At 36.3% G+C, this 27,919-nt stretch overlaps 1 protein-coding gene across 3 annotated transcripts; it reads left to right on the top strand.

Annotated features, from left to right (window-relative positions):
• Nucleotides 1-27,919, top strand: LOC105702693 (sodium-independent sulfate anion transporter). 3 transcript variants are annotated; one of them, XM_012430443.1, is made up of 12 exons: nt 1-11; nt 477-691; nt 17,525-17,703; nt 18,662-18,857; nt 19,509-19,729; nt 21,489-21,633; nt 22,385-22,549; nt 22,724-22,885; nt 24,241-24,381; nt 25,256-25,401; nt 26,579-26,740; nt 27,501-27,919. In XM_012430443.1, exons 2-12 carry the CDS (start codon nt 670-672, stop codon nt 27,642-27,644), a joined length of 1,683 nt encoding a protein of 560 aa, XP_012285866.1. In that variant the 5' UTR covers nt 1-11; nt 477-669; the 3' UTR covers nt 27,645-27,919. The 3 variants fall into 3 exon arrangements, with proteins under 3 accessions (XP_012285866.1, XP_012285865.1, XP_012285867.1); XM_012430442.1 differs by having other exon boundaries at nt 1-691; XM_012430444.2 differs by lacking the exons at nt 1-11; nt 477-691 and adding an exon at nt 16,747-16,931.

Raw genomic sequence — 27,919 nt, 5'->3', positions numbered from 1 at the left:
GGCACGGTGCGGTATTGTGATCGAAATGTTATCCCCGTAGTTTCCGTGTTCCGATTCGGTTATACGCGAGACATTTATTTCCCGAGTCGTTCCTAAGATATAAGTCGTATCGTCGAGCGGGGACGGGAAAAAATTAATATGTAGAACGCGAGTTGGCGGGAAGTTTTCAAATGTGATCGTGGCCCACGCGTGTAGTTTGTGTCAGTCGATTTGTGAATTATTGCCGACCTTCGCGAAGGTTTACCTCGTTTTTACATCGTGCCCACGTGTGCAGCTTGGGTCAGTCGATTTGTGAATTACTGCTGATCTTCGCGAGGATTTGCTTCATTTTTACATCGTGGCCCCCGTGTGCAATTTGTGTCAGTCAATTTGTGAATTATTGCCGACCTTCGCGAAGTTTTACCTCATTTTTACATCGTGTCCACGCGTGCAATTTGTGTCAGTCAATTTATGAATTACTGCCAACCCTCGCAAAGGTTTACCTCGTTTTTACATCGTGCCCACGTGTGCAACTTGTGTCAGTCGATTTGTGAATTACTGCTAATCTTCACGAGGATTTGTCTTATTTTTACATCTTGGCCCACGCGTGCAGTTTGTGTCACTGAATTTGTGAATCGCTGCCGATCTTCGGGAGGAATTACCTCATTTTTACATCGTATCCACCACGTGATGGAGCAGGGCGAGTTTGTAGGTAATGATGCCGGCGATACATGACAGTGACCCCAAGTTCTGTACAATTGATTAGTCACTAAGTAAAAAATTAGGAATGTTTAATTGCGTTGAAAATTAATGCCGTTGCATGTCACGTACACTGAGAGAACAGTTTAATCCTAACAAAGAAATTTCTTTAAACTGCATTTACTAGAGCAAAACAATTATTTATAACAATCGGCAAAACGTTTAATTGATTTCGGTAACGGACCGATTTTCACGTGCTTAAGTGAAATACGAAAGTGTCATATATATACGTACCAGAAGTCAAAATATCTATAAAACTTTTCTCCAAATTAGGTGTACCGAATGATTTTAAACTTCATCACGAGATTATGGAGGCCCTTAAAAAGAACGCGATGTTCGTGAAATTTAATTTTTTGACAATAATTTTATAATTATCTCGGACAAGAATCAAAGAATAAACCTTTTTCTTTTCAAAAAATGAAATTACACGAACATCGCGTTCTTCCTTAGGGCCTCTATAATCACGTGTTAAAGTTTCAGATAATTTGGTGCACCCAGTTTGAAGAAAAGTTTTATAAACATTTTCACGGTTTGATTTATATATATATAGGTGATATGAAATATTTATATTAATTAAGGTGATATGAAGTGGTCATTCAGAAAGGGTCAAGGGTAAGGGTGATCTTTGTTGGTTCAACCATAGAATACGGTTATTACATGGACAACAAAATATTTGATCGAAACAACAAAATTCTTTGGTTAATAACTCTTAGTTGATTATCTCAAATATTAATGTAATTTGGTGCATTTAACCAAAACATTCGGTTTATTGAATAAAATATTCTGTAAAATTAACAAAACGATTTGGACGAAGAATTTAAGTAGATCTAAGCAAATGTGTTTAATCAAGTGAACTTAAATTCGGTTCACTTAATCAAAACGTATTCTGAAATTAACCAAATGCAGGTGATCAAACAATTTCGTTGAATGAACAAACATTATTCCTGCGTGTGCAAGGAAATTATAAGTTATCTCAGCTTTTCACTCCTCGAAACGAATCGACGTTTCATTTTAATACGTTCATGTACAGAAAATCTAAAAGTAATGCATAAAAAGTACTTAAATCTAAGCTCAATAAAATCAAGTATTGTTTGAAATCAATATTCAATTCATTCAAGCGACCCTGCAACTTTTCTCGCTAATAATAAATAGAAACTTATTTAACATCAAACTTTTTTTACAAAATGAGTTTTTCACTCAATTTACGATGATTTCCGACTTTGAGCATTAAAAATGTGTTACAGCATGTGTTCTATTAACGCTTATTCTGCGAAAAAAAAGGAAATCTACATTATAATAGTATTAATCACCATGTAAGTAATCAGTACAATCTTGTAATCAGAAAGCTATTCTTGTAATTTCCGTTCTTTCCTTCAGACTTATACATGCGATGTATGTTCTATTGCGAACATATAAATAAGTAGTATCATTGAACGGTGATAGAAAAGTATTAACAAATATACAAGATGTGTGTTCATAGAAAGTTTCGAAATATGATCATGGCCAGTATGTGAAATCAATGTAGATTGTGTGATTACAGAGATTTAAATCGTATGTAGCATGTGCTGGAGCGATTGAACGTGTAGGTAATGTTGCAAGGAAATATAACAAGATTAGATTACATAATCAATAACTAAATAATTAAACAACTTTTTTCTGTTTAATTGTATCGATGAGTTGATATTGTCGTAGGTCACGTAACAGCCACGATATCGATACCTGTCTTTATCTCCATGATAAATTATTGATTACTTTACTTGCACTGTACTTTGAAACCTCATATTAAGAATATGATATTATAAAAAATATATCAAATAATATTGAAAATATAAATACTACAAAAGTGTATCAATATGAAAAATATGTGTTAGAAAGCATCAATTATTATAATTTTTTTCGGGAAAACAATGAGCTTCCGTCTCTCTGTGTAAGTTATTAGCATGATGTTACGACAGCAGTAAGTTATTCTCGCAAATATTTGGTACAAAAATATTAATTTACAAAACACACGTTTGCGAGAGATTTAAAATGTGAACATATCCAGTACAAGCAGTGACAGCTGATTTTATGAATTACAACTGACCTTTGGATGAATTTAAATTCTATGCAGTAATGCAAATTCTGGGCAAAGATCCCGACGAAATATGCCAGTATTAATACATATTGATGTATTAAACACATGGATTTTTTATCATTATAATTATTAAATTGCATTCGAGATTAATTTGCTGCTGTAGGTCACGTATCGGTCACGATACAGATATGTCCTTTAATCTGTATGATAAAGTATTGATTATTCTATTTTTATTGCCCCTTGATTTTAGTCTTTGAATATTAAAATCACGTTAAAACAATTGTTAAAATATTTACTCTACGGAGACTAGAAAACTCTGCGAAGCTGGAGTTACGTTCGCTGTGTGAATAATCAGCAAGGTATCATGATTGAAAAGTTATTCTTGTAATATCAGTGTTTTGATTCAGTTATACGCCAACAATTGTTTTTCCAGTTATTAATGGATGAAAAGAGGAAAATATTAATATGTAAGCCGTGTTTGGAAAGGCTCGAACTATAGACATAGCCGGTACTAATTTATGTAAAATCAGTGCCAACTACTTTTGTGATTTATTGAATGAAGTAGGCCAAGTTTGGAAGCCAATTTTCCGCGGACATAAATCATTTCTAATTAATAAATAATTAACCGTTTGAACGCCATGAGGCGTTGAGAAAATTTACTCGAAAAATTCCAAGCGGCATGCAGCTCCTTGAATTGTTCACATCTTCCCTGCCTCTTAATATTTACAAATTGAAACTAACGCGCCGATAAAGCCCATTATTTATTGGTATTTATTTACTTCGCAGCGACACTGTTCGACCCAAAAATGCGAACAGCGCAATCAAACGATAAAATAATTGACAATTAAACCTCTTCGGTGACACTTCAGACTGATGTTCTTTTATTGCACATCATATACCAATGCCGATATCAAGTCATGTGCTTTTATCCACGGATCATTTGTTGCTTTATCTTTATTGAGCCAAAAGCAAAGGCACTTGATTAATAAAAGCGCGTTAAAAAAAGTCTGTCGTTAAAGCCTGCTGAAGAGACGAATAACTCCGGGAAATCTCAGTGCTACAATCATGTGAGATATCCAGCAGAACGTTTTCATGGAAAAGTAAATAATCTTAAAATATCAATTGACTATCTACTTATATCTACCATAGAAGAGAAATAGCTTCACGTGAGGTTGCAGTGATATAGTCGCCGTGTCATTTGTCCAACACGGGCTTATGACTGAAAAGTTATTCTCGTAATTTCCCTTTAGTGCTTCAGATTTATACTGGTGATTATGCTTGAGGGGCTATGAACGAGAGGCTATAGCAAAATATTAATATTCAAGACGTGTGTTCGGGGGGACCGAAATTTAAACGTAACCAAGTGCAGCCAATCAGTCAGCTGATTTCGTGAGTTACAGTAGACCTTCGTGAGGGTTTACATATCGAATCCGGCACGTGATGGAGCAGGGAGAATTTCTAGGTAAATTTGATAGACCAAACTAGATAACAGTGATTTTCTTCCATATTTCATTCCTACACCCAATTTTTTTAAATCAACCCTTACACTTCATTTATATGCTTCGCTATTACAGCTGAGAGACGATCAATGGTGATTTTCTGATTTGCTTAAAATATGGCGCGTTGGTTTTTAAATTCTTGCTCCCGTTTACTAAAATTTCGCAGCTGATATATTCGGCCTGTAATGCAAAGTGAGCGAAACTTTTATTTATTTTTCATTTATATACTATAAATATCGAATTTATTTTCATTTCCGTTTACTACTCTTACCTTATCTACGTCATACAAAGTTATGCTTGAATTCCATGATAATCATTTTGCGCATAAGTGACCCTAAATAGTTTGAATTTGTTGCATCGTGAACACGACGATGCGAACATTAAAGATCCATGAAAAAATGATAATCGTTTATTGTTACTTTAATAGAGGAAGAGCGTTTTACGGTGCCATAATCCCCGTGCAAGTAAACTACTTCAGTTTTATGACTGGGAAGCAACTCTCATGATCTCCATATTATTCAAACATGCGAGGATAATTAATCCAATCTTTAAATACCAGACGTTAACACAATTTAACTAAGCTAACTTAAAAAGTTCAATTCGCGGAGGATCTCGTTTATGAATACAGCTGACGAGTATATTTATTAACTCATTATCGGTGCCGATTAGTCCCGAATTTCGCTTTCACTTTTTTGCAGACATACGAGCCAAGCTTTCAAGATTAATACCTGTCTGAGTAATATCCATCGATGATAATGAAATAGATCTCAGTTTTATGACTAGGAAGCAATTCTCATAATCTCCATATTATTCAAACATGCGAGAAAAATTAATCCAATTTTTAAATACCAGACGTTACCACAATTTAACAGTTCAGTTCGCGGAGGATCTCGTTTATGAATACAGCTGACGAGTATATTTATTAACTCATTATCGGTGCCGATTAGTCGCGAATTTCGCTTTCCCTTTTTTGCAGACATTACGAGCCAAGCTTTTAAGATTAATACCTGTCTGCGTAATATCCATCGATGATACATATATATATTTTCCACTCCACCTCAGAACTACCGACACGTATCTGCCATAAGATGAAACAAGGTAAATTTCCAAATAATATTTCAACGTAGTATTACCGATTGCGTCAACAGGAAAACCAGAGAAGTCACTCGACAATGCAAAACACGTCACAGCCTCCACAGAGTTGCTAAATTGCCGCGAATTCATTATAAACCGGATTTAAGACCCACTTATGGTAATAAGTTTCACATCTTTCGAGGTCAGTAGTTTTTAATCCTTTCAAAGTCATCTATACTTCTCTACTGATATACTTATATACTACTTATGATATGATAAATAGAACAAATTTCTTTGTGCATCTGAGGTGATTTCGGAACCTACATAATCAATTTCTATAATTATATTGTGCATAAAATGTAATAATAATGACCGTTGAATGGTTTTTTTTTTCTTTCCGATGGTCATAACCGCTGTATATAGTCATGCCTTATTAAAGGGATCAATAATAGTAAAATGATCGCAAGTAGTAGGAGAAACGACCGCCCGGGCGTCATTTATTGCATACCTAAACCTAAACTGCATACCTAAAACTGAAGGTTTAGGCATTGCCTGAAAAATGTTAAACCATTAATATAAAAAGAAAATTACTTTAAACCCTAATGACAAGGAGCTAAGCCGCTATCTGTGATAAGAGTGAGCCGAACAGTGACTGTTTTAGTGAAGCAAGTTGTTAAAAAAACGGCTTTGCAGGTGCTTTTTTGGCTCCTGTACGATGCCCAAGTGGGGGAATCTTAATTAATTATCAGGAAACTTTATCGAACACCTAAACTACTAAAACAGGGGTTGTACAATCTTTTGGCTAGTCCTGAGCCGTACTGAGTAAATAGAAATTGTCTTGGACCGCACATGAAATATGTATATGTATCGTTATACTTATCAAATCGTGCAAACGCGTTTCGGGAAACAATCAATCCTCCACTGCCCCCTTCCATATACAAAAGACCGGATCATCAAATATGTTACTAAAAATAAATAAACCTAGTGTTAGATGTCAATGATTAACTGAGAGAACAACGCACTAACGCAAATTGTGTCGATACTAAAACACAGAGCTGAACGTAAACAGTAATTAACTATTAAAAAGAGCGTTACACTTTCCGAATGGAGCTCCTTTTATACCATGCGAAATTACGCGTACTACTGTATCATAAGTTTTACTTCAACATAAAAGAAAAGTATCAATCAATCAAAGCGAAAAATTCTCCCAGAAATATTATTAACAGTGGTAATAATCTATAGGTCCTTTTATAGCATGCGAAATTACGCGTACTATTGTGGCATAAGTTTCACTTCAACATAAAAAAAGTATACAGAGTATTAGAATTCCTTGGAATCGAGGTTAAGAACAACCGTTCCAGCTGAATAGCTCAAAGCAATAAATTCTCCCAGAAATATTAGTTAACGGTGTTAATAATCTATAGGTCCTTATATAGCGTGCGAAATTACGCGTAGTATTGTGTCATAAGTTTCACTTCAACATAAAAAAAATATACAGAGTACCAGAGTTCCCTGGAACCGAGGTTAAGAACAACCGTTCTAGCTGAATGGCTCAAAGCAATAAATTCTCCCAGTAAAATTATTTAACAGTGTTAATAATCTATAGGTCCTTTTATAGCATGCGAAATTACGCGTACTATTGTGGCATAAGTTTCACTTCAACATAAAAAAAAGTATACAGTGTATTAGAATTCCTAGGAACCGAGGGTTAAGAACAACCGTTCCAGCCGAATAGCTCAAAGCAATAAATTCTCCCAGAAATATTATTACCAGTGGTCATAATCTATAGTTCCCCACGGACGTCCTACGCGATCAGTCGAAACGCCCCTCCGGGGGATGCCGGCAAGGTAGGTCTCTACACTCGTCCGTAATGACACCCCCGAACAATGGGAGCCGATGATGGATATTGATTACGTCTAATGGTTGCACTCCTGTTCATCGGAAAACAAGTAGCCGGACGTTGAATGAAGACACCCACGCTTCTTTATTATGCGACCTAGTGCCCATTAGGACGTCACTCCTTCGGACCGAGGACGTATCCTCAAAAGGACACCCAGTCATCCCGGGAATATTATTAACGGGGATCACGGAGTACTCGACGCGTACCGACTGAAATTAGAAGCCTCGCTTTGGCAGTAATTATTATTCTAGCAAAAAAATGCCGCGGAAAGTCTTAACGCTAATGGCCCGTCGTATGAGTTATCATTTATCTAGAGCATTATCGAATGGCTATTGCCAAAGATTAGCGCGTAAACGGCATTTGAGGGAAAATCTATTTTCCGAAGGATAATAAAACAGTCACCCCAAGAATATCCTGAAACACGCGATCCGTCAGAACGCGGACACCCCGCTTTTGTCGCCGGAATTTCCGGATGTCCACTTGGAGTATCCATCACCTTGCATTTACCGGATTATCCAGGAAGGTCCTCGTAATATCTTTCCACTCGATGGATCCAAGATCTTCGTTAATTTCGCCTTAACGAGCCGGGACAGACTTATACAACGTCGATTCGCGACCATCTATTCTGTCTCGGCCCCTCTTCTCGAATATCATTCGCTGATAAGCTGCATCCCGATATCACTCTTCCAGCACATTCTTTATCCACTTCGTCTCAACCTATTCTAGGCTTCGTTATTGGCTATAAACATCCAATAATGATATAACGCTTTCATCGCAATAAAGGGAAACATTGCTCCAATAAATCTTCCTGCACATTGCTTTCTTCCTTTTCTTCATGAATTTTCATTGCTTCTTTCCTATTATTTCATTAAAGTTGTTGTTATCGTTTTCGCTGCCGTTATAGTCGCTCATGTTATGGTTGTTATTAGTATTCTTGATATTGTCGCCGTTGTTGTCGTCAGGATCATTAACTTTATTCATGGTCGAAAAATTTCTATAAAAGGTAATACGCTATTCATTTATTGAAGGGGGTTAATAGGCTGTGAAATGCGTTTCAATTGAAGTAAGATTAAAGGAGAATGAAAAGGTAGAGGAAATATTTCCTTAAGGGGCTATACCCCTGCTACAACGAATATTATTGTAATTCCTATATTGGTGTAACATTGCTTTGCTATTTTCAAACGTTGTATAACCTTTTTTTACTTTACATTCTCCGTAAAGGATCAAATAAAACATCCCGATGAGCAAATATTTCCTGTATCTTTATTTCTCTTTTAATAACTCACCTCGATTAAAGCGCATTTCACATTCACTACAACCCTGGTAATTTACTTTGACTGATATTTCCACTTTCCACGTACTTAATTTCCTTCCCCCGGGGTACAAATTGTGGATTATCAACATTGGTTTTACAAATTGTTTCTCATCATTTTCTTCGTTATTACCACTCTTCTCTTTCATCCCATCTTTTTAAACACCAAGCCCATGGAGAGTGAAATATAAAAATTGAATCGATCTAGCTATTGTTTTGTTTAGGAGATTTATTATCGGCTCGGTTTCTATTTACGAGCGATAGCTGTTGTTTTTTCATTCCTTGGGATAGGTCTTTGCTAGATCGTCAACAGGACAGTTTCACAAATGGATCCCTCAAAGATACATTGTCGAAAGAAATTTCCAATGTGACATTAGAATGATATACACACGGTGGATGCAAAAGCGTTTGAAGCGAGCTTTTACGGAATCAACGCGGCTCCTCCGCGAGCAAATATTTCCGCTCGCGAATCGGAACAATATTTCTCAATCTCTCCTCTTCTCGCGTTGCAACGCTTATTTTCTTATTTCTCTTCACTTCCTTCTCCTCTCCCTCGCTTTTTCTCTCCACCCAACTTCTCCCATCTTCTTGCATTCGCCACTTCTCCCCGTTCCTTTTTTCCCCTCGGTATCCCCTTTGCAAGCAACAATAAATTCGATGAAAAAGTGCAAGAGACAACAATTTTCAACAAAAATGTTGCTTATTTTCTTATTTCGCTCCACTTCCTTCCTCTCTCCCTCGCTTTCACTCTCCCTCCTATTTCTCCCTTCTTCTCGGATTCGCCACTTCTCTCCGTTCCTTTATTCTCCTCGGTATCGCCTTTCCAAGCAACAATAAATTCGATGAAAAACGTGCAAGAGACAACAATTTTGAACAAGAAATGTCAATAAAACGATTGTTTACTTTATGTGAATTGTCCCAGCTAAATCTGCTTTGTGGGGCGACTGACGTGATTTCAATATTTCAACTTACTTTGATATCTACTTATCCGTTACACTGTTTTAATACTTTTTTTGCGATCCTCAAGACTCAACATTCACATTAGAGAAGTTACTTTCGAAAATACATTTATAGAACGCCCATTGATGTTTCAATTTCTTTCACGTATCATTTGAAAACGTCGAACTAATCTGCACATGCCATAAATATTTCACTTAACAAGGCCATTGTCAATCACAAAACGTGAACATAAAAATAAACTAAGTCCGTCAAATACATTTCGTTAAATACATGACATTTCGTGCTTTGCGTTTTCTTTTTTAGAAAATATCTCTCCATTCTTTATTAATGTGTTTCTTCCAAAATGCTTACTTTTATACCATGAATCGTTTTGTCAGTCATCATACGGTTTTAAGAGTGGTTCATAAAATATTTGTGCCAGGATACCTTAAATAACTTGACCCATCTTTAAGAGAAGTCAAGAAATTCAATATAACGCAGTAACTACAAAAATAAATCTTTCCTATTTAGTATGAAGTGCAAGTTTACCAGAGAACAATGCTGGAATAAAAAACAAAGTTCCAGCTAATGACGAAACTCCGCGAAGCATCGCACATTAAACGATATTCAATTAACAATTGAATTTGAAAAATGACTTCCCCTTGTTATGTCATAGACCGGTGTAAAAGAAAGTAAGCCAGAAATTGCAACAAAGTTTCCCAAATTTTGTTTCCTAGGTCACTTTCTTAATTACTAACTAAGCCAACTACTCGAGGACAAAGTTAGAGCCAATCTCGGCCTTCGCGTAAGAAAGTTCAATCGTTCTTTCCGTGCATTCAATTATAATTCCCAGAATATTTTATCCAAACAAGTTCGGAGTCGTTCGATCGGGAATAATTCAAGGGGACATAGAATTTCCGGAGCGATATCTCGCGTACCTTTTTAAGGTGAAGTTAAACACGTCGAGGAACTTGATCGACGTCGATAAAGAAGATTTTTCTAAATGCCTACGTTCGTTTTTATATTGACAGCTGGGTCGAATTATATTGGACATTGTACCAAATGGCATACTCCACCTGTCGTTTTCGTACGATAATTATAAAGAAAAGGTCAATTAAATTTTTACTCCGAGACCTCGTATTCCCATCGTTTTAGCATAGAAGCGTATAGAATACTTTTTTTGCCTTTATCCCGTTCAAATGCGAGTTTATCGATTACCAGAGTGTTCTAAATTGTCGTAAAATTGTCCTGACCCTTTCGATTCTCATATCAGAGCCTTCGATAATTGTATATCGATCGAAATATGAGAGCTCGACGCCATTTTGTTTCTGGACTGGGCTGAGTTATAAAATTTTTTCAAAAAATCCAAATTTTTAATGGACAATTCTTGGATGATCAGGAGTGAGGTGTCAAAGTTTCGGACAGTTTGGTCTAATACCCTTAAAAATAAATGTTGTACTCGAATCGACTGATTTGAAGGGGGTTTCGCTTCACCTTAAACCCTCATTTTCGTTTCCCTTATCCACTCACGCTTGATCTCCCGTTTGCCTTCCTTTTCCGCCGAACCTCATTTCTCCGCTGCCGGTAGAAAGAAAAATAGAACCGATGATAAAGCAGCCGAGCATGCCCGCTCTGATAGCGAATTGAATAGAAAAATATCCAAAGAAATTCAATGGAAAGGAAATTATATATATGTGTATATATATGTAATGCTCGTCAGTAGAATCGTGCCTCGTTAGTTGTATGTACCTTCCGGTTAGCAAATACAAGCCAAGAGAAGTTAATGCCGACAAATGGCTCCTGGGGTGAATAGTAACGGGTCGTTCCATTAAAATAAATGCTCCTCACTTTCTCGTCTTGAAAACCTTAATTTTTTACCATTTGTTATCCCTCCCCTACATAATCATCTCGAATTACGCATCGTCGCGATGCTCCGCGTCGTCGCTGCGATTTTCTCGCCGAAACGAAAAAGTTGGAGCTGTTCAAAATACCGGTAACAGTAAAAATTACCGAACTTCGGTATCACGAATTACCGAAGTGTCGGTATTTAACGAAACTCGGCATTTTTTAATACAAAAAATTGGAACGGTATTTATCGAATAATTGTTTACCTATCGAAATCCGAATTTCTAATTCTAATTTGTTATACTACTTTATTACCGAGGTATACCTGAAATACATGTATAGAGACACGTATAGAGAAAGTCAAGCATGAATTAAGTTACTTTAAATTGCCAGACACAATGAAAAACAATCAAAATCTGACATTATTTGTATAGCGAATTTCTACCTCTAATTTATTGTATTCCTTTATTACCGAGGTATACCTGAAATACATTTATAGAGCTAGAAAGACAAGCGTGAATTCAATTACTTTAAATTGCCAGACACGATGAAAAACAGAAAAAAACCTGACATTATTTGTATAGCGAATTTCTACCTCTAATTTATTGTACTCCTTTATTACCGAGGTATACCTGAAATACGTGTATAGAGATAGAAAGACAAGCATGAATTCAATTACTTTAAATTGCCAGACGCGATGAAAAACAGAAACAAAACCTGACATTATTTGTATACCGAATTTCTACCTCTAATTTATTGTACTCCTTTATTACCGAAGTATGCCTGAAATACATGTATAGAGACATGTATAGAGAAAGTCAAGCATGAATTCAGTTACTTTAAATTGCCAAACATCGTAGAAAACAGAAACAAAACCTGAAATTATTTTCATAGAGATTTCTCTTTTTCGCAATGCGTGATTTTTCTACTATAATAATGAAAGAAATACCTTTTGCAGCTAGCGAGACGATAGTTGTACGAATGCACCTTCAGTCTTTATTGTATAACTTAACTTCGCATTTTGAAGTGCCGTTTAATGCACCTCAAACTGCGTCCGCAGTTATTTATAATTTTCTTCTATCTCACTATTCGCGTCCTTTTGTTATGTACAATGTACTTCTCCTTCCCGGATGCTTCGCGTCGCTTTTTCGAATTCTCCTTTGGCCGATAAATGTTATAAGTCGAAGTCAATAACGCGTTTCTTTCCTCGGGGCACAAAGAAGAGGAAGTTCTCAATATCCCTCGCACATCGACACTTTGCATCCTAACGTCGCGACATATTTTCTACTTGAAAGTAGACCCGGACACGCTAAGGTGGTTTCGCTATTTCTAATTATTTTCAACGCATCATTCGATTAAGATTAAAATTCTACGACTACACAACATAAAGCTTGCGACCCCGAAATGGGAAGTTTTAAAATATTTATAAATATCCCACTGGAAACAAGATTCCTGCATTTCTGCATATCCTCATTTCTTTAATAAGTAACGATCAAAAGCATTGGTTAAATCTTTCCCAGGAATTTCATTAATTTTTCTTGCTCTTCTGCAGTATCCTTCCGGATTGGCAATTCGATTTTCCCATAGTTCTCGATAGAAATTCTTCCACATTTCCTAACAATTTCAACGTGGTTCCTTCCTGAAGAAGACCGAGATCTTTTAATTGAAGCTGCTGGTGGATCCGATGAGTCCTCATTTTTAAAATCTTCAGGCATCGGTTTAACAGGCGAGACTTTTTTCTAATACCTTTCAACCCTTCCCGATGATCCTTATAAATCGTATATAGGATCCTTGTCGCTTATCGGAATAATTTCAAGAACATTTTCTGCGAACGCTGTTTCAATTCCTCGCTGGGGATCTTTAATTGATGTTCTCAGTGGATTCGACGAGTCCTCATTTCTTAACGTTTTATTTAGTTTTGACGGGGTCACTTCCGATGTTCCCAACTTCGCTTGTTGTAACGTCAAACTTCAATGTACAGCTCGAGAGATGCAATTTTCTTTTTGCTCGTTACAGCGCGTATCCATCTCTGAAGGCAGGGCTTTAATAATATTTTTTTTTTTTCAGAGAATTTGGGGAAACCGACAACTTTATTCGCTTTTTAGAATCATGGAGAAATGCATATCCAATAGTCACACGTGACGGACGAGGAGTGTTTTTAGTCCTGAAAGTCCTGTCACGCTGCTTCGAAGCTCCGACGCTCGAAACCACCCTCCTGTCGGGTGCGCGTTTCGCGCGTCACTGAGGTACTCCGCGTCCATTCATGCGCTAAAACGGGGCACAATTTGGATCGACGCGCATGCGCGTCACCTTTCCACCCTTTGGCGGAAGAGCGCGACGTTTGAATATCAATTCGGCACTTCGCTTTCATCTCGAATCCCCGTAAGAAGGACGAAATCGATGTTATCATAGATGACACAATTGTACCTATGAATATTCTTCACATCTTTTAATATACTCTGGGTACTTGGAATATTTAGTCAATATTCTGTACATACATTCATAAGCCAGAACATGCTTTGAATATTTAAAAAAATGTATGCGTTCCGTGAATATTCCCTGTATATCTTAAATATTTCCATCGAGCTCTGATATTTCGATCGATATCCAATTATTGAAGGCTTTAATATGAGAAACTAAAGTGTTAAGACAATAGTATGACAATTTAGAACACACCGGTAATCGAGAAACTCGCATTTGAACGGGATAAAGGCAAAAAAAGTGTTGTATGCGCTTCTATGCTAAAACGATGGGAATACGAGGTCTCGGAGGGAAAATTTAATTGACCTGGAAATCACAGATGGCGCAGGGGGTCCCTCTGCACTCAATTAGGGCCCCAGAAAGCATGAATCCAGAAGATTTCTGGAGTTTTACTTCGATTTCTTGATATTTATTGTACGAAAACGCCAGGTGGGGTATGCCATTTGGTACAATATCCAATATAATTCGACACAGCTGTCAATATAAAAACGAACGTCGGCAACGCAGGCATTTAGAAGAATCTTTTTTGCCGACGTCGATCAACTTCCTCGACGTGTTTCACTTCACCTTAAATGTCTTATTCGCGGATTAGAGACATTTTTAATGCGAAAAGAGAATTCCTACACACCTCAGACGGTGTTATGATCAGTTATCGCCTCATACCAAAAGAGTTAATAGATTCTGAAGTTTTTACCTAGTTTTTAGAATTTTCGGGTGATCGCACACAAAATGTGCTAAAACTTTAAAAAGGTCGTAGGAGAGGCGTGCACTTTTCGCTGCCATGTCTCGATTCCGTGTTCCAGAGAGAAGGTCAGATCTAACATGGATTATAACGAAAATATCACCTTATTAATGATGCAGGACTAAAAATATGAGTGGCGGTAGGTTGCATACGATCGACAACGAAATAAGTAAAAATACTTGCTGATCTATCAAGAATTGTCAAAAATAGATATTTCAACTCAAAATCGGTATTTTTACTTCCTTTTTAACAGTAGAGACTTCCGGGACAAAATGTACAACTGGACAATTCTTCAGAGTTTAGTAATTATGTATAAAATATTTAGTAATTATGTATAAAATATTTAGTAATTATGTATAAAATATAAAAGGGTGATCCTCTCCGTATAACGATATGATTTGCTCGATTTTTATTCTTAGATGTTATTACTGGTAGTGTTAATATGCACCTATGAAATATAATTTTATTATTCATTTGACATACCCGTGTATGAAAACAATATGCTTACATCTACAATTCCCACCTTATGTAACAGTTACATAACACTGGAATAACATTATATATATATAACGAGTTATTCAAAAGATGCATGGATATCATGTAATGTTGAATTATTACCGTTCGGTAACATTATTACTAACTTGTCAGTATTTCAGCAATATAATATTGACATAACATATAACACGTCCCCAGTATATCATGTATATATTACGTTATTCGTTTTATAATAATGTTTTACAGCTGTGTAGGAAATAATAAGACAAACCTTACTTACATGTTACATGTATGTTACCTTACATGTTACAAATGTTATGCACCGTCATTTTCTTCCAAATGATGAAGATTAACAAACTTGCGCAATTCTTCGATTATATCGGTACTTCCTAAATACCTTAAATATGATCATTTCAATGATGTCATGTCTTTGACGTCTTTCATTATCACGAAAACACGTGACATAACATCCATTGATAATAACATACCTTACGGTTTAAGCCTTCAGACATGTTACGTACTTTTATCCAGTTTTATGAGTTGGATTTAAAATCCTCATATTTTCGTGAATTATATAATTTGTTATTCTTTCAAAAGCACCGATTATTCTGAAATGTCGATGACTGAAGCGTGTGACGTCCATGATACCTGGTTGTATAATGGTATTTTTTTTCATTATATAATTAAAAGATTACTATCACCGGTGCTTTTCCTTCCTTTAAGTTCACCTATAAATATCAATGCAGGTTTCTGCACTAATGTGTGACTAGGTAAATTAATATTCTTCCGAAATAAAAAAAAAAGAACTTAAGTGAAATCTATTTTTCACCAAGCTTTTATTATTCAATATCATTAGATCGATGTACATAAACGTCTTCGAATGCAAAGTTTTTGCAATTAAAAAAGTGAAAAACCTTGGAAAAATTAATAATATCCTCGTGCCAAAGTAAAATTCGGTAGCTTTATAGTATATTAGACGTTTTCTCTAAAAACTCTGACTGGTGAATTCACTGGCTGCAACTTGGAATATTCGCCATGAATAACTTTTTATAAAGAGTTATAAGTTGTTTACGTAAAACACAAAATTTGATCTAAAACGTGATATAACCTTCATTATCATTTTCAATATCTGAAATGAACTTCATACAAAAAGCTGTTTTCGCAATCTCATTTCTGTTTGATATACAAATGTTATTTGATTTGCAACGCCGATGATTTCGACAAAATCAATTTTGCCGAAGTTGACATTTTTTTAGCAAGGAACACGTTTAGATTGCCGTAATTAATTTCGCCTAGACAGTAAACTTTTCACTCAGCGTATACCCAAATAATTGTGAAGTTTTGTATAAAAAATTATACGCATTCATTATAACGAAAGGGTATGATGGTATAAACTGATTTTCCTTCGCCTAAAAACATTGGAATCAGTCGCGTGAGAAAAAGGTGCAATTCCTGATAAGCCATCGCTAGATTACATAATCCTTTCCTTCATAATTCGCAATTGGCGAGATTTTATCTCCTCTCACCGTCAGAGCTCTTTATTTTGCCAATTTGCGATAAAACGTCGGAGCCAATAGAAGGATCGATCAATCGATCACCATGACGACTTTATGTAACGCCCGAACACGATATCGCAATACAAAATGACAAGTGTAACGTGTCTGTAGGAAGCAGAACGCTCGTCAGCTTTAAAGAGCTTAGTACTCCGTACGGAGACTCGCAGAAGCTCCAATTGCATCGAGTAAAGCGCAATAGCAATCGCATAAATCGCCAACATTCTTACCTGTAACAATGCCTTAACAATTTCGAGAATTGCCTTAACGGATTGAAGAGTAAGTACTTAAAAAAGAACACCGAGTAAAGGTCTATCCAAGATCCATAAAAATTAGCAAGAAAATTGTCATTTACTTTCATGAATTTATGTCCGTTAGGCCCATCACTTAATGAACATCAGTGCAAAACAATTACCATTAAAACCGGGCAGTACGTGCAAGAAAGATAGTTGAACCAAGTGTAATGACTAACACTGTGTCGAGATTAATTTATTCTTGCTGATTACTATTTTGATTTTACCATTTAAATACATGCTTATAGAACTCAGGGATTCTGTAAATGAAATACTGTACATATGATGACTCGTTCTCCCTTTTCCTATTTTTTATTTTTAATTGTAATGCAACGCAAATATAATCATTTAAGAACTTTGATGAACATGAAGTAGGAGCATGGTAACATTTCAAGATTATGAATGGGGTAATTCCATTTTAAATCTAGCGGTTCAAAATGGTCCAATAAGAAAGTATTTTCTTTCAGAACCTGTCACGAGCTTTTCTATTGATCAGAATCGAAATGTAATATGTACTTATCAATCCGTTGCAAAGATTGGTGAAATTGAATGTAAATGAGGATAATTTCGTGGTTTCAGTGACCAGCCTACGGCAAGATTGCAGGTCATATGTCAAAAGGCGATTTCCAATACTCAGTTGGTTACCCCGGTATAAAAAATCATGGGTCCTTCAAGATATGCTGGCTGGTATTACAGTCGGCTTAACAGCAATACCACAGGGCATTGCTTATGGAATAGTCGCTGGTTTAAATCCCGAGGTAAATGTCCTGTAATTCAAAATCACGCATACCCCTAAATTCAAAAACGCGCAATACCTAGTGCCAGATTCAAATTTCTTTTATACATTTTCTCAGGAACTGCACCCAAAAACGACAAGAGAAATACGTATATTCAATATTAATAAGAGAAATTCGTTGAGTAGAAAATTAAGATTATTCTCGTTTTCTTTTCATTTTCTTCTTTCCATGATCATCCGTTTCGATCTCTTAAGGGAATGTGAAAGTGGCATCCGAAGAGCCAATCGTTCATGAAACTTTCCTCCGAACTGAGTGTACCAAATCGTTACAAATCTTACAATATAAACACAGATACTATAAGGAAGGTCCCGGCACTCATAAGATTTCATTTTTTATATAAACTCTTGAAATACCTATAAACAAATGAAACAAAAAATTGAAATTCCGTGAGTTTCAGGATCTTGGTTAAAGTATCCACATTTATGTTTTATATTTTGAAAGTTTCATAAACGACACCTCTTCGGCGGCACTTTTACATCACCTTAAGGGGACGTGAATGTGGCATTCGAGGGATCGATCGTTCATGAAACTTTTCGCTGAACTGGGTGTAACCGAATCGTTTCAAATTTTACAACGTGAATATGGAGTCTATAAAGAAGGTCCTGATCCTCATGGGATTTCATGTCTTTTGGAAATTTCAACAAATACCCGTAAAGAAATTTCTTGAAGAATTGAAATTTCATGAGTTTCAGGACCCTCCTTAAAAACTCGAGATTCGCGTTGTAAAGTTTAAAACGATTAGGTAAACCCAATTCGGAGAGAAGTTTCATAAAGGAAAGCTCTTCGACGCCACTTTTCCCATCGCCTTAATCGTATTGTTGTCGATGGAACAAATATAAATGCCTCAGTTAGTAAATTAATCCATCGAGTTTTATGATTCTGGAAAATCATGAGTAAAATAAGAGGATTTTCCCCTCAGTATGGACTTTATGCTGGCTTCATGGGACCATTCGTGTACATCCTTTTTGGATCCTGTGATAACATCACGATTGGCGCTACTGCTATTATGGCACTAATGGTCCAGCCTCTCGTAACGAGACTTGGACCGGACATGGCAGTCCTGATTTGCTTCCTCAAAGGATGTATCATCACCCTCCTAGGGATATTTCATCTAGGTAAGACCGACCGCAGGATCCTGGTTCCTATCTAGGTACCTTACTGCCTATAAACCACCAATCGCGTTCCTCCTCCAGCAATCCCCGTGCACGTGAGTACCGTGATTACCAAAATGATATTACTTATATTAAGTCGATGCAAAAGTAATGGCATTTTTTTACACGTTACGTTACGTGTTAAAAGTGTCATTACTTATGCATCAGCTTAATGCATCTCCCACACTTCGAACTTTGATGAAGTGCTTCCCTATCTACAACACTTCATTTACAATTAATTAATAATATATACCCTATTTCCTATACATTACCCCGAAAGAAGCCTCGTTAAAAGTCAAAGGTATGTCTAAATTGTACAAAAATATTACCATCGCCCTTCACTATTTCCGCGACAAAGTTCAATGTTTAATCTCTCATTGCTCTCCGCCACTCTTTTACGGGATGATTACGTAACGTCTTAAATTTCCCGCTGTTCCGCGTTTCTCTATTTTCCACCTGGATAACAACATTACAAGCCTCGACAGGGTTTCGAAATTAAAGCGCTGTTTAAAGGAAAATTTAATAAAGGTCAGGGAAACCTTTCGCTTAGTTCTGCAGAAGTTCTCGAGCTCGTTACGTACAATGGGGTAGTTTATGCAATTTCCTGTTTTCTAGGTTTCTTGCTGGACTTCATATCACTGCCTGTAATAACAGGGTTCACCACTGGTGCTGCTCTTAATATCGCTGCCGCTCAATTTAAATCCCTCCTCGGGATTGCTGGAAAAAGTGAATCCTTCCTGGATTCTCTGATCTCTATAGTGAAGAATATTAAACAAGTTGAATGGACGGATTCGTTACTCGGCTTCGGCACCATCGCTTTTTTGGTCCTTTTAAAGGTATTTGTGTATTAACAATTGTATTTAAAATTACCGAACTTCGCGACTAGAAATAAAAAGTAAGAAATGGCTAAGCAATATTTAATTTTAATGCCGGTTCAAATTGTGGTAAATATTTAGTCTCACTTATCGTTTTTGATTAGCGATATTTCTTTCGTAATTACAATTGACTTTTGACTTATTACTCGGCTTCGGCACCGTCGCTTTTCTGGTCCTTCTAAAGGTATTTATACATTAACAATTTTATTTAAAATTACCGAACTTCGTGACCAGAATAATAATAATAAGAGATGAGATGCAAAGGAATATTTAATTTCAATGCTGACTCGAGTTGTACTAAATATTTAGTTTCACTTATCGTTTTTGATTGGCGATATTTCCTTCATAATTACAATTGACTTCCTTGATTAAACAATACCTCCACGAATTGAATATTGAACTTTTTCATTTTCTTGATCTTTTTATTATTCATTAAACAGCTACGAGCGACTGTTTTGTTAATGAAAATTACAGCAAATTAAAGATTCTACTTATTTATCTCTAATATTGCTTATGGTGTTCTTGAAACAACGTGTAATACGAATTAACTTACTCTCCAGAATGTTATATTTCTACCGATATAATATCTTTCGTTAATCATTTGCACTCTCAATTATTAAGATATCAATTGCTGATGTCGAGTCACCCTCGACAAAGAAGTGCAAAGGGTTAACTCTTGCAAATTAAATATTTTACTTATTTATCTCTAATATTGCTTATGGTGTTCTTGAAACAACGTGTAATACGAATTAACTTACTCTCCAGAATGTTATATTTCTACCGATATAATATCTTTCATTAACCATTTGCACTCTCAATTATTAAGATGTCAATTGCTGTTGTCGAGTCACACTCGACAAAGAAGTGCAAAGGGTTAACTCTTGCGTTATGAATCTTCATACACAAGAATTTAAGAACGGATGGAGCAATGTAATATTTATCAGGAGGCCTTAAAATGTACTTATAATTGTTCTGAATTCGGTACAATGATTAATGTCAAACGACCCTATCTCAAACGCATTAAGAGTTTTCCCATTTCTCGAGGGACAATCGCTTTATTTCTTTCGTACAAAACAATGGCCGAAAGTTTTACGAGCAAAGCATACGACGATTTAGCAGAAAATCTCGACCAAATCGCGGTTGGGAGTTGAACAAATGGATTTTACCACAGTTTACATGACTATTTGATATCAGTTGTTATCATTACATAGGTTCGTTTAACACATTCGCGACCGGAAAATTTTTTCCGCTTCAAATACTGAGTACCGGCGAAAACAATGAAATTCTGAAACTGGTTGCCGCAAACTTGTATCGTTTAAAGCAAGGATAAAAGTGATAAAATTTGTCCGGCTAACAATTAGTGAGCCAACTACTAAGCAGGACGTGATTCACGTCAGCGGCGATCAGGAACAGAATTTAAAATGACGTGAATTCACGTCAGCGGCAACCAGGAATAGAATTTAAAATGACGTGAATTCACGTCATCGGCAACCAGGAATAGAATTTAAAATGACGTGAATTCACGTCAGCGGCAACCAGGAATAGAACTTGAAAAGACGTAAATTCACGTCAGCGGTCGCGAATGTGTTAATAACTATTCGATAAACTGAATTTCCTTGGGCGGAGAAGTAGAGCACATAGACTCTACGAGAGTTTACATAACTATTTGATATCAATGTTATCATTACATAGATTCATTTAATAATTGTTTGATAAACAGAATTTGCCGGGACGGAGAAGTGGGACGTGGGCGCAGAAAGTCATGTGGATGACCACGTTATCACGGAATGCAGTTGCAGTTCTGATAGGAACTGTCATGGCTTATATCTTCTATATCAACGGCGAAACACCCTTCCGGCTAACAGGTAATTATTGAAAATTGAAAGAAAATACAGAAACATATCCACAGATAAATACTTTAAGTAGAATTTCCAAATTGCTTTCTAAAACACACGCACTTCCTCTTATGCCAATTCAGACGTAATATCACCCCATCCTTAAGAAACGAACAAACTTTCATTAAAAATTCAATAATTGTACAAACAGATTAGCAGAGGATTTACGTATCTCCTTAAAGTCATATTGAAATGAACGACTCCAGATGAGAAATCTGACTGAATAATTGTTAAAGGATAATTGAAACCAGAATCTACTCTGATCGCTAAAACCCTGCAACACCTAAAACTCAACGCTAAACATATCTCATAACTATATATATATACTATTTACAAGGAAGGTATCCCAGGTCGATCTCTCCGATTTGATATCTTTTATAATATGTTACCACGTTATTTTTAGGCTCATTTGATTCCTCGCAAAATTCGAATCACGATTAACGTTACAATTAGGTACTGGAAAATGGTGTGACATTATGATTTCAAAATGATAACAGAATAGCGTCACGTTTTTTATGAAAAACCCTTATGACGTCAATATGCTATATTAAGAGTTTCATTAAGATTGCTTGAAAAGTAAGCCGATCGAATTGAAAAAAGACATCTCAAAAAGGACGCCCCGTATGTCGGTCTCTGATTTCTACAATTTTCATCAGGTGTTGCGATTTCTTTGCAAATTGTGTATTTAGATATCCCGATACCATCACATTTAATTTTGCAGGAACCCTAGGCGAAGGGCTTCCACCGCTCTCTCTGCCGCCCTTTTCGACGACATTTAAGAATCAAACCTACGACTTCCTGGAAATGACGTCGGCAATGGGACCGACTTTGATCACGATGCCGATCATCTCCACTATCGAGCACATCGCCATCGCCAAGGCTTTCGGTACGTTTCGTGTTTGCGGTGTTTCCGGGCCGGAAGACTCCGAAAGAGTCGGACCGTTTTCCGGATACCGTTTCCCAACTCCTTGGACGGAAGGAAACGGCCGGCTCGCTAAATTATTACCCTGACAGGCAATTTCTATTTCTCACCCACGTCCTTTCCATGCGCCTTTTCCAGCCATGGGGAAGTCGTTGGACGCGACACAAGAGATGCTGGCACTGGGACTGACCAACATCCTCGGGTCCTTCGTCAGATCCATGCCCGTCACAGGATCCTTCACCAGGACGGCCGTGAACCACGCCTCGGGGGTGAGGACTCCTCTAGGAGGGTTCTTTACAGGTGAAATGCTAATTGTATATTACCGAAAATAGTATTTAAGGGGATGTGAAAGCCGTATCCGAAAGACCAATCGTTCATGAAGCTTCTCTACGAACGGGGTATGCCAAATCGTTTCAAAAGTTACAACGTGAACATGGAGGCTGTGAGTAAGGTCCTGACGCTCGTGAAATTTCATTTTTTATCAGACATGCTGGAAACATCTAGAAATAAATTTTTAAAACATGAAATTTTATGGGTGTCAGGACCTTCCTTATAGCCCCCATGCTCATATTGTTAAGCACGCTCGAAAAATTTCATTTTTCATGAAAAATGTTGAAAACATCTATAAACAAATTGTTAAAATATAAAATTGTATGGGTGTCAGGACCTTCCTTATAGCCTCCATGCTCATATTGTCAAGTTTGAACTGATTCAGTGCACCCAATTCGGAGAAAAGTTTCATAAACGAGTCCTTTTTCATGCCACTTTCACGTCACCTTAAGGTGATATGAAAGGGTCATTTTATACATCAAAACGTCAAAATATTGATAAAACTTTTCTTCAAACTGGGTGCATCGAATCATTTGAAACGTTAACACGTGATTATGGAGGCCCTAAGGAAGAACGCGATGCTCGTGAAATTTCATTGTTCGTAAAAAAATATGATCTTGGTTCTGGTCTAGGATAGAAAAAAAAAAGTTTTTAAGAAACATGATAAAAATGAGTGATACATTTCCACTTTGTAAGTTTTGACCTTTTTTTGAGCATTCGAGACAATTTAAAGCTATATTAGCATAGATCGCTGAACTCATATTTTTATCGACTACAAGATATAATTAAGAAAACTGTAAGATGCGAATTAAAAAAACTGAAGATCAACGTAATATTTTAGAAGATATAGAACAGAAAGAATATCAATACTTCCATTCGACGACCTCCTCCGAATAAAATATATTTCATGTAAAATATTTGCTGATAACATTATTAAATAATGAGATATTTAGAATGGCGGCTTTCGTTGACTCTTCCTACATACTTTAAATTACCCTTACGGCAGGAAGATTTAATAAATAAATCTCATTTTGTAGTAATGTTACACAGACAATATTCTTTTCCGCCTAGAGTGCATTATTTAATTTCCTTCGTGTTCGTTACATTAACAACAAAAAGTAACGTGAAACTGCCTGGGAGTATCAAGGAAATTCTGAACGGAGGAGTTTAACCATTTGAGCGCTAAGCCCTTTCAGCGTATGGGCGAATTTCATCAGTACGTGGAAGCAATATTGGACCAAACGTCGGACCCACTTATGGGTCCACAGCTCTCAAAGGGTTAATTGGATTTTATTGCATTTTATTTGATTGAAATTTTTTTCCAGGTGCTCTGGTATTACTTGCAGCTGGACTACTAACATCCACTTTCCGTTTCATCCCCAAAGCAACTTTAGCCGGTGTTATCACGTGTGCCATGTACTACATGCTGGACTTCAAAACGTACATGCTACTTTGGCGGGCCAAAAGTAAATATGATATATTTTTTATCCTACTTATCGCAATACTTTACATGACGTACAAAGTTTTGTTTCTTTCAGAAATATAGGGTATCTTAGCGATTTCTAATGTTTTTTTTTAACTAGTAGTAAGTAATTAATTGAACGAAGTACGTGATAAACTGAAATCAAATTAATTATTAAAAAAATTGTGCCATAGAGAAAGTATTACTAGAAACTATTTCTCAATTTCAAGTGACCTCTTATTTAGCATTCATTAATCCAGTCAAAAAATCCTTTATTTTCTCCGATCAATTTCCTGGTTCGCTCGCACATTTCTCGGGAATAGCTGAGCTATGGAATTTTATGCGGAAATATCGTAGCACGATGTTTTATTCAGCTTCCCGGAAATTGCAACGTTTTTAAGGGACAACGGGAAGGAATATTTCTTTATTCCCGGAACTCATCGCCATATTTTAATATCGGCTGGGAAAGATTTCATAAAAATGGCAGAAAACGGTAACACATCGCGTATAATTCTACAACGGCGTCCTTGAAAATCTGTATAATCCCTCCAATACATTTTTTACTGATACCATCTCATTATTATTTTTCTACAATTACTGCTATATTATAAAAGATAAAATTCTAAAGTAAATATATCGCAAATATTTCAAATATCTGCTAGATATTTACAAAACGTACGATATTCGTTAAATATACAGAAAACATAAGAGAAATATTTTATGCTACTGAGGTGATTATTATATTCCTTATTAATTTGTATTATCACACGTTTCCTAATGTATCGGAGTGTTGTAAGTAGGGAAATATGTGATGTTTCGGGAAGACTATTGGAAAATATAGGGCAAAACTAATGATTGGGATGCAATATCATTTTTAGAGACCGACTTCTTAGTAATGTCAATCACGCTGCTGAGCTGCGTGTTTCTGGGCCTGGAAATGGGAATCGGCATCGGAATCGCGATGAACCTAGCCCTGCTTCTCTATTTCTCAGCAAGACCATCCATCGTAATGAAGGTGGAACAGGTAATGAAACAGACCTCGTAGCATACCTCACCTAATCAATTATTCATTCCATACCATTCTTGACATTTCGAACTGAAAACGTCAAACTTCAAAAGAACGTAACTTCCGTTTCCCAGGCGAACACCTTACAAATTTATATATCATCATATCTATACACTATATTTTATACTCTATACACTATTTATATATCTACGCTATACGCTATACAAATTTATGTTATCTGTCGTCATCCGCAAAGAATTCCTAGATTCATATGAAATAGGACATAATCTATTGATAACTCCCACAATAGAGAATGAAAATGATATATAATCTTACAAGAATACTTCCCGTTGAAAAATGTATCGTTGAAATTAATTTTGGCAAATTGAGCATTATCGTAGAATTTTACCAAAATCGCGTCTACATTGGAATCGCGATTAACCTAGCCCTGCTTCTCTATTTCTCAGCAAGACCATCCATCGTAATGAAGGTGGAACAGGTAGTAAAATGGACCTCGTAGCATACCCCATCTAAACAATTATTCATTCCAAACCATTCTTGACATTTTGAACTGAAAACCTGGCAGGAATTTCGTCCCCATTTGCGGTTAGACTGTTGCCGTGTAGATTTAATCCAAGCATTCTTGGAATTCTGAAACATCTGAAACATTCCTGCCTCTCGTCGTTACCGGAAAGTCCTCTCTGTGTGCGGAAATGCACTGAATAAAATAAATCTAAACTGTCCCGAGTGACAGAAAAAAGAAGACAGAGAAACCCTATTTTTGCCTTGGATTATTTTCTATTTTATTCGTCCTTTCTATTCCTTAAGTAACTAACCTAATACGATGTGGAAAAAACTCATTCAACCAAAAAAATACTTCTTTGAACGGTACCAATGAAATACTTAATTAAATCAAAGTACAATTATTTGATTGGAAATAATAGTCATAATTCCGAAGAAATGTCCATTCAATTTATTCGAATTTAGTCGAGTTCTTTGAATTAATAAAATATATTCTCCGGTATTATTCGAAAAAAAAATATTTCTTTGGTTCAATTAAATCTTTTTCTCTGGGTATGGTAGATTATGTACTTGCAATTTGTGAAGGAATCATGGATACTGCAAACATGAGCAACTATATTTGTAATTACAACGAATTTCTCTAGTGTAACGTTAATTATAAACGATTCTTCAGGTCGATGGTCGTAAAACAATTCATGTGGTGCCGGAAGAGGCGGTAACGTTTCCGGCAGCGGAAAATCTCCGCATTAATGTAATGAGGTTGTCGGAGGAAAACCTTGGCAACGTTATCCTGGACTGCAAGAACCTGAAGAGGATCGACGTTACCGTAGCGAAGGTATACGCCACTATTATTTAAAACTACTTTTTGTTCAGATAGGCCTGTAACCTTAAACAAGCCGTAATAACAGTTAAAAAGATGTTAAAGCTTTAATTTCACCAGCTACGATGAACTAAATGAGCATAGAAAAATATATGTACCATTATCGCGAGGAAACCCAAAACATAATTGCATTTGATATAACACTTTCCCAGTAAACAATTTCTGCAACAAAAAGAAACACCATGCGCGATTTTGTCACCCTTTGTGCATTCTTCAATTTTCACATCGTGTCCTGCCATCGGGTTGAAATGAACCCATACACATGACAATGAAATCTAAAGATAACAAGTACCACTGGAAATTTGATTACATAATTAAAATTTAGGTAATTGAAAACAACAGAGAATGAGAAACAAAAGCATGATTGCTTTCTTCGAGTCTCTTCGTCATTTCTACATTTTTGTTCGTATGTCTTTGTTGTTTTCAATTACTTACATTTTAATTATGTAATCAAATTTCCGGCGGCACTTATTATCTTTACATTTTATTATCATGCATATGGGTTCAATTGAACCCGATGGCAGGAAACGATGTGAAAATTGAAGAAAATTGATAGTTAATCGTTACATTTTCTTAACATTCAAGCATGAGACTTATTGCAGATGTGATACAATTTTGGGATTTCTTCAACTCTCTCGGTAATTCAGTTACCCTGACAGTTCAGTGGCAGGCCCTGAATGTTAATCAACTGATGTCTATGGTTTCTAATTTCCAGAATATCAAACTCCTGGCGAACGACCTTTCGCTTCGAGGACAGGAAGTCTTGTTCATTAACTGTAGTAAGGAAATAGACAATGTCCTCAGGGCAGTGGCTCCAGAATTGTCAAGTAGATTCAGAAGCGGTAACGAGATCTACTGAATGAAACCCACGAAGTCCTCCAACTTGTATCGTGGACGTGATACCGCGATAGTGAAACTGAAATTAATTTGATACGTAAGTTCCGTCATGCGACATTCGCGCATGATCGTAATTATTGCACGACGAGAAACAAGAACAGCTCCCGATAAGCTCCCTGAAATGAACAGAAAGGAGGATTCTTTACGTGATGTGAAAGTAACTACACAAGTCTCGTTTATGAAACTTGTCTCTGAACTGGGTGTATCGAATCGTATCAAACTTTATAAAGTGAACAT

This window comes from Orussus abietinus, unplaced genomic scaffold, assembly GCF_000612105.2.
Source record: "Orussus abietinus isolate OABI.00-Male unplaced genomic scaffold, Oabi_2.0 scaffold258, whole genome shotgun sequence".
NCBI classification, from domain to species: domain Eukaryota; kingdom Metazoa; phylum Arthropoda; class Insecta; order Hymenoptera; family Orussidae; genus Orussus; species Orussus abietinus.
This window is presented reverse-complemented; position numbering and strand designations above follow the sequence as displayed.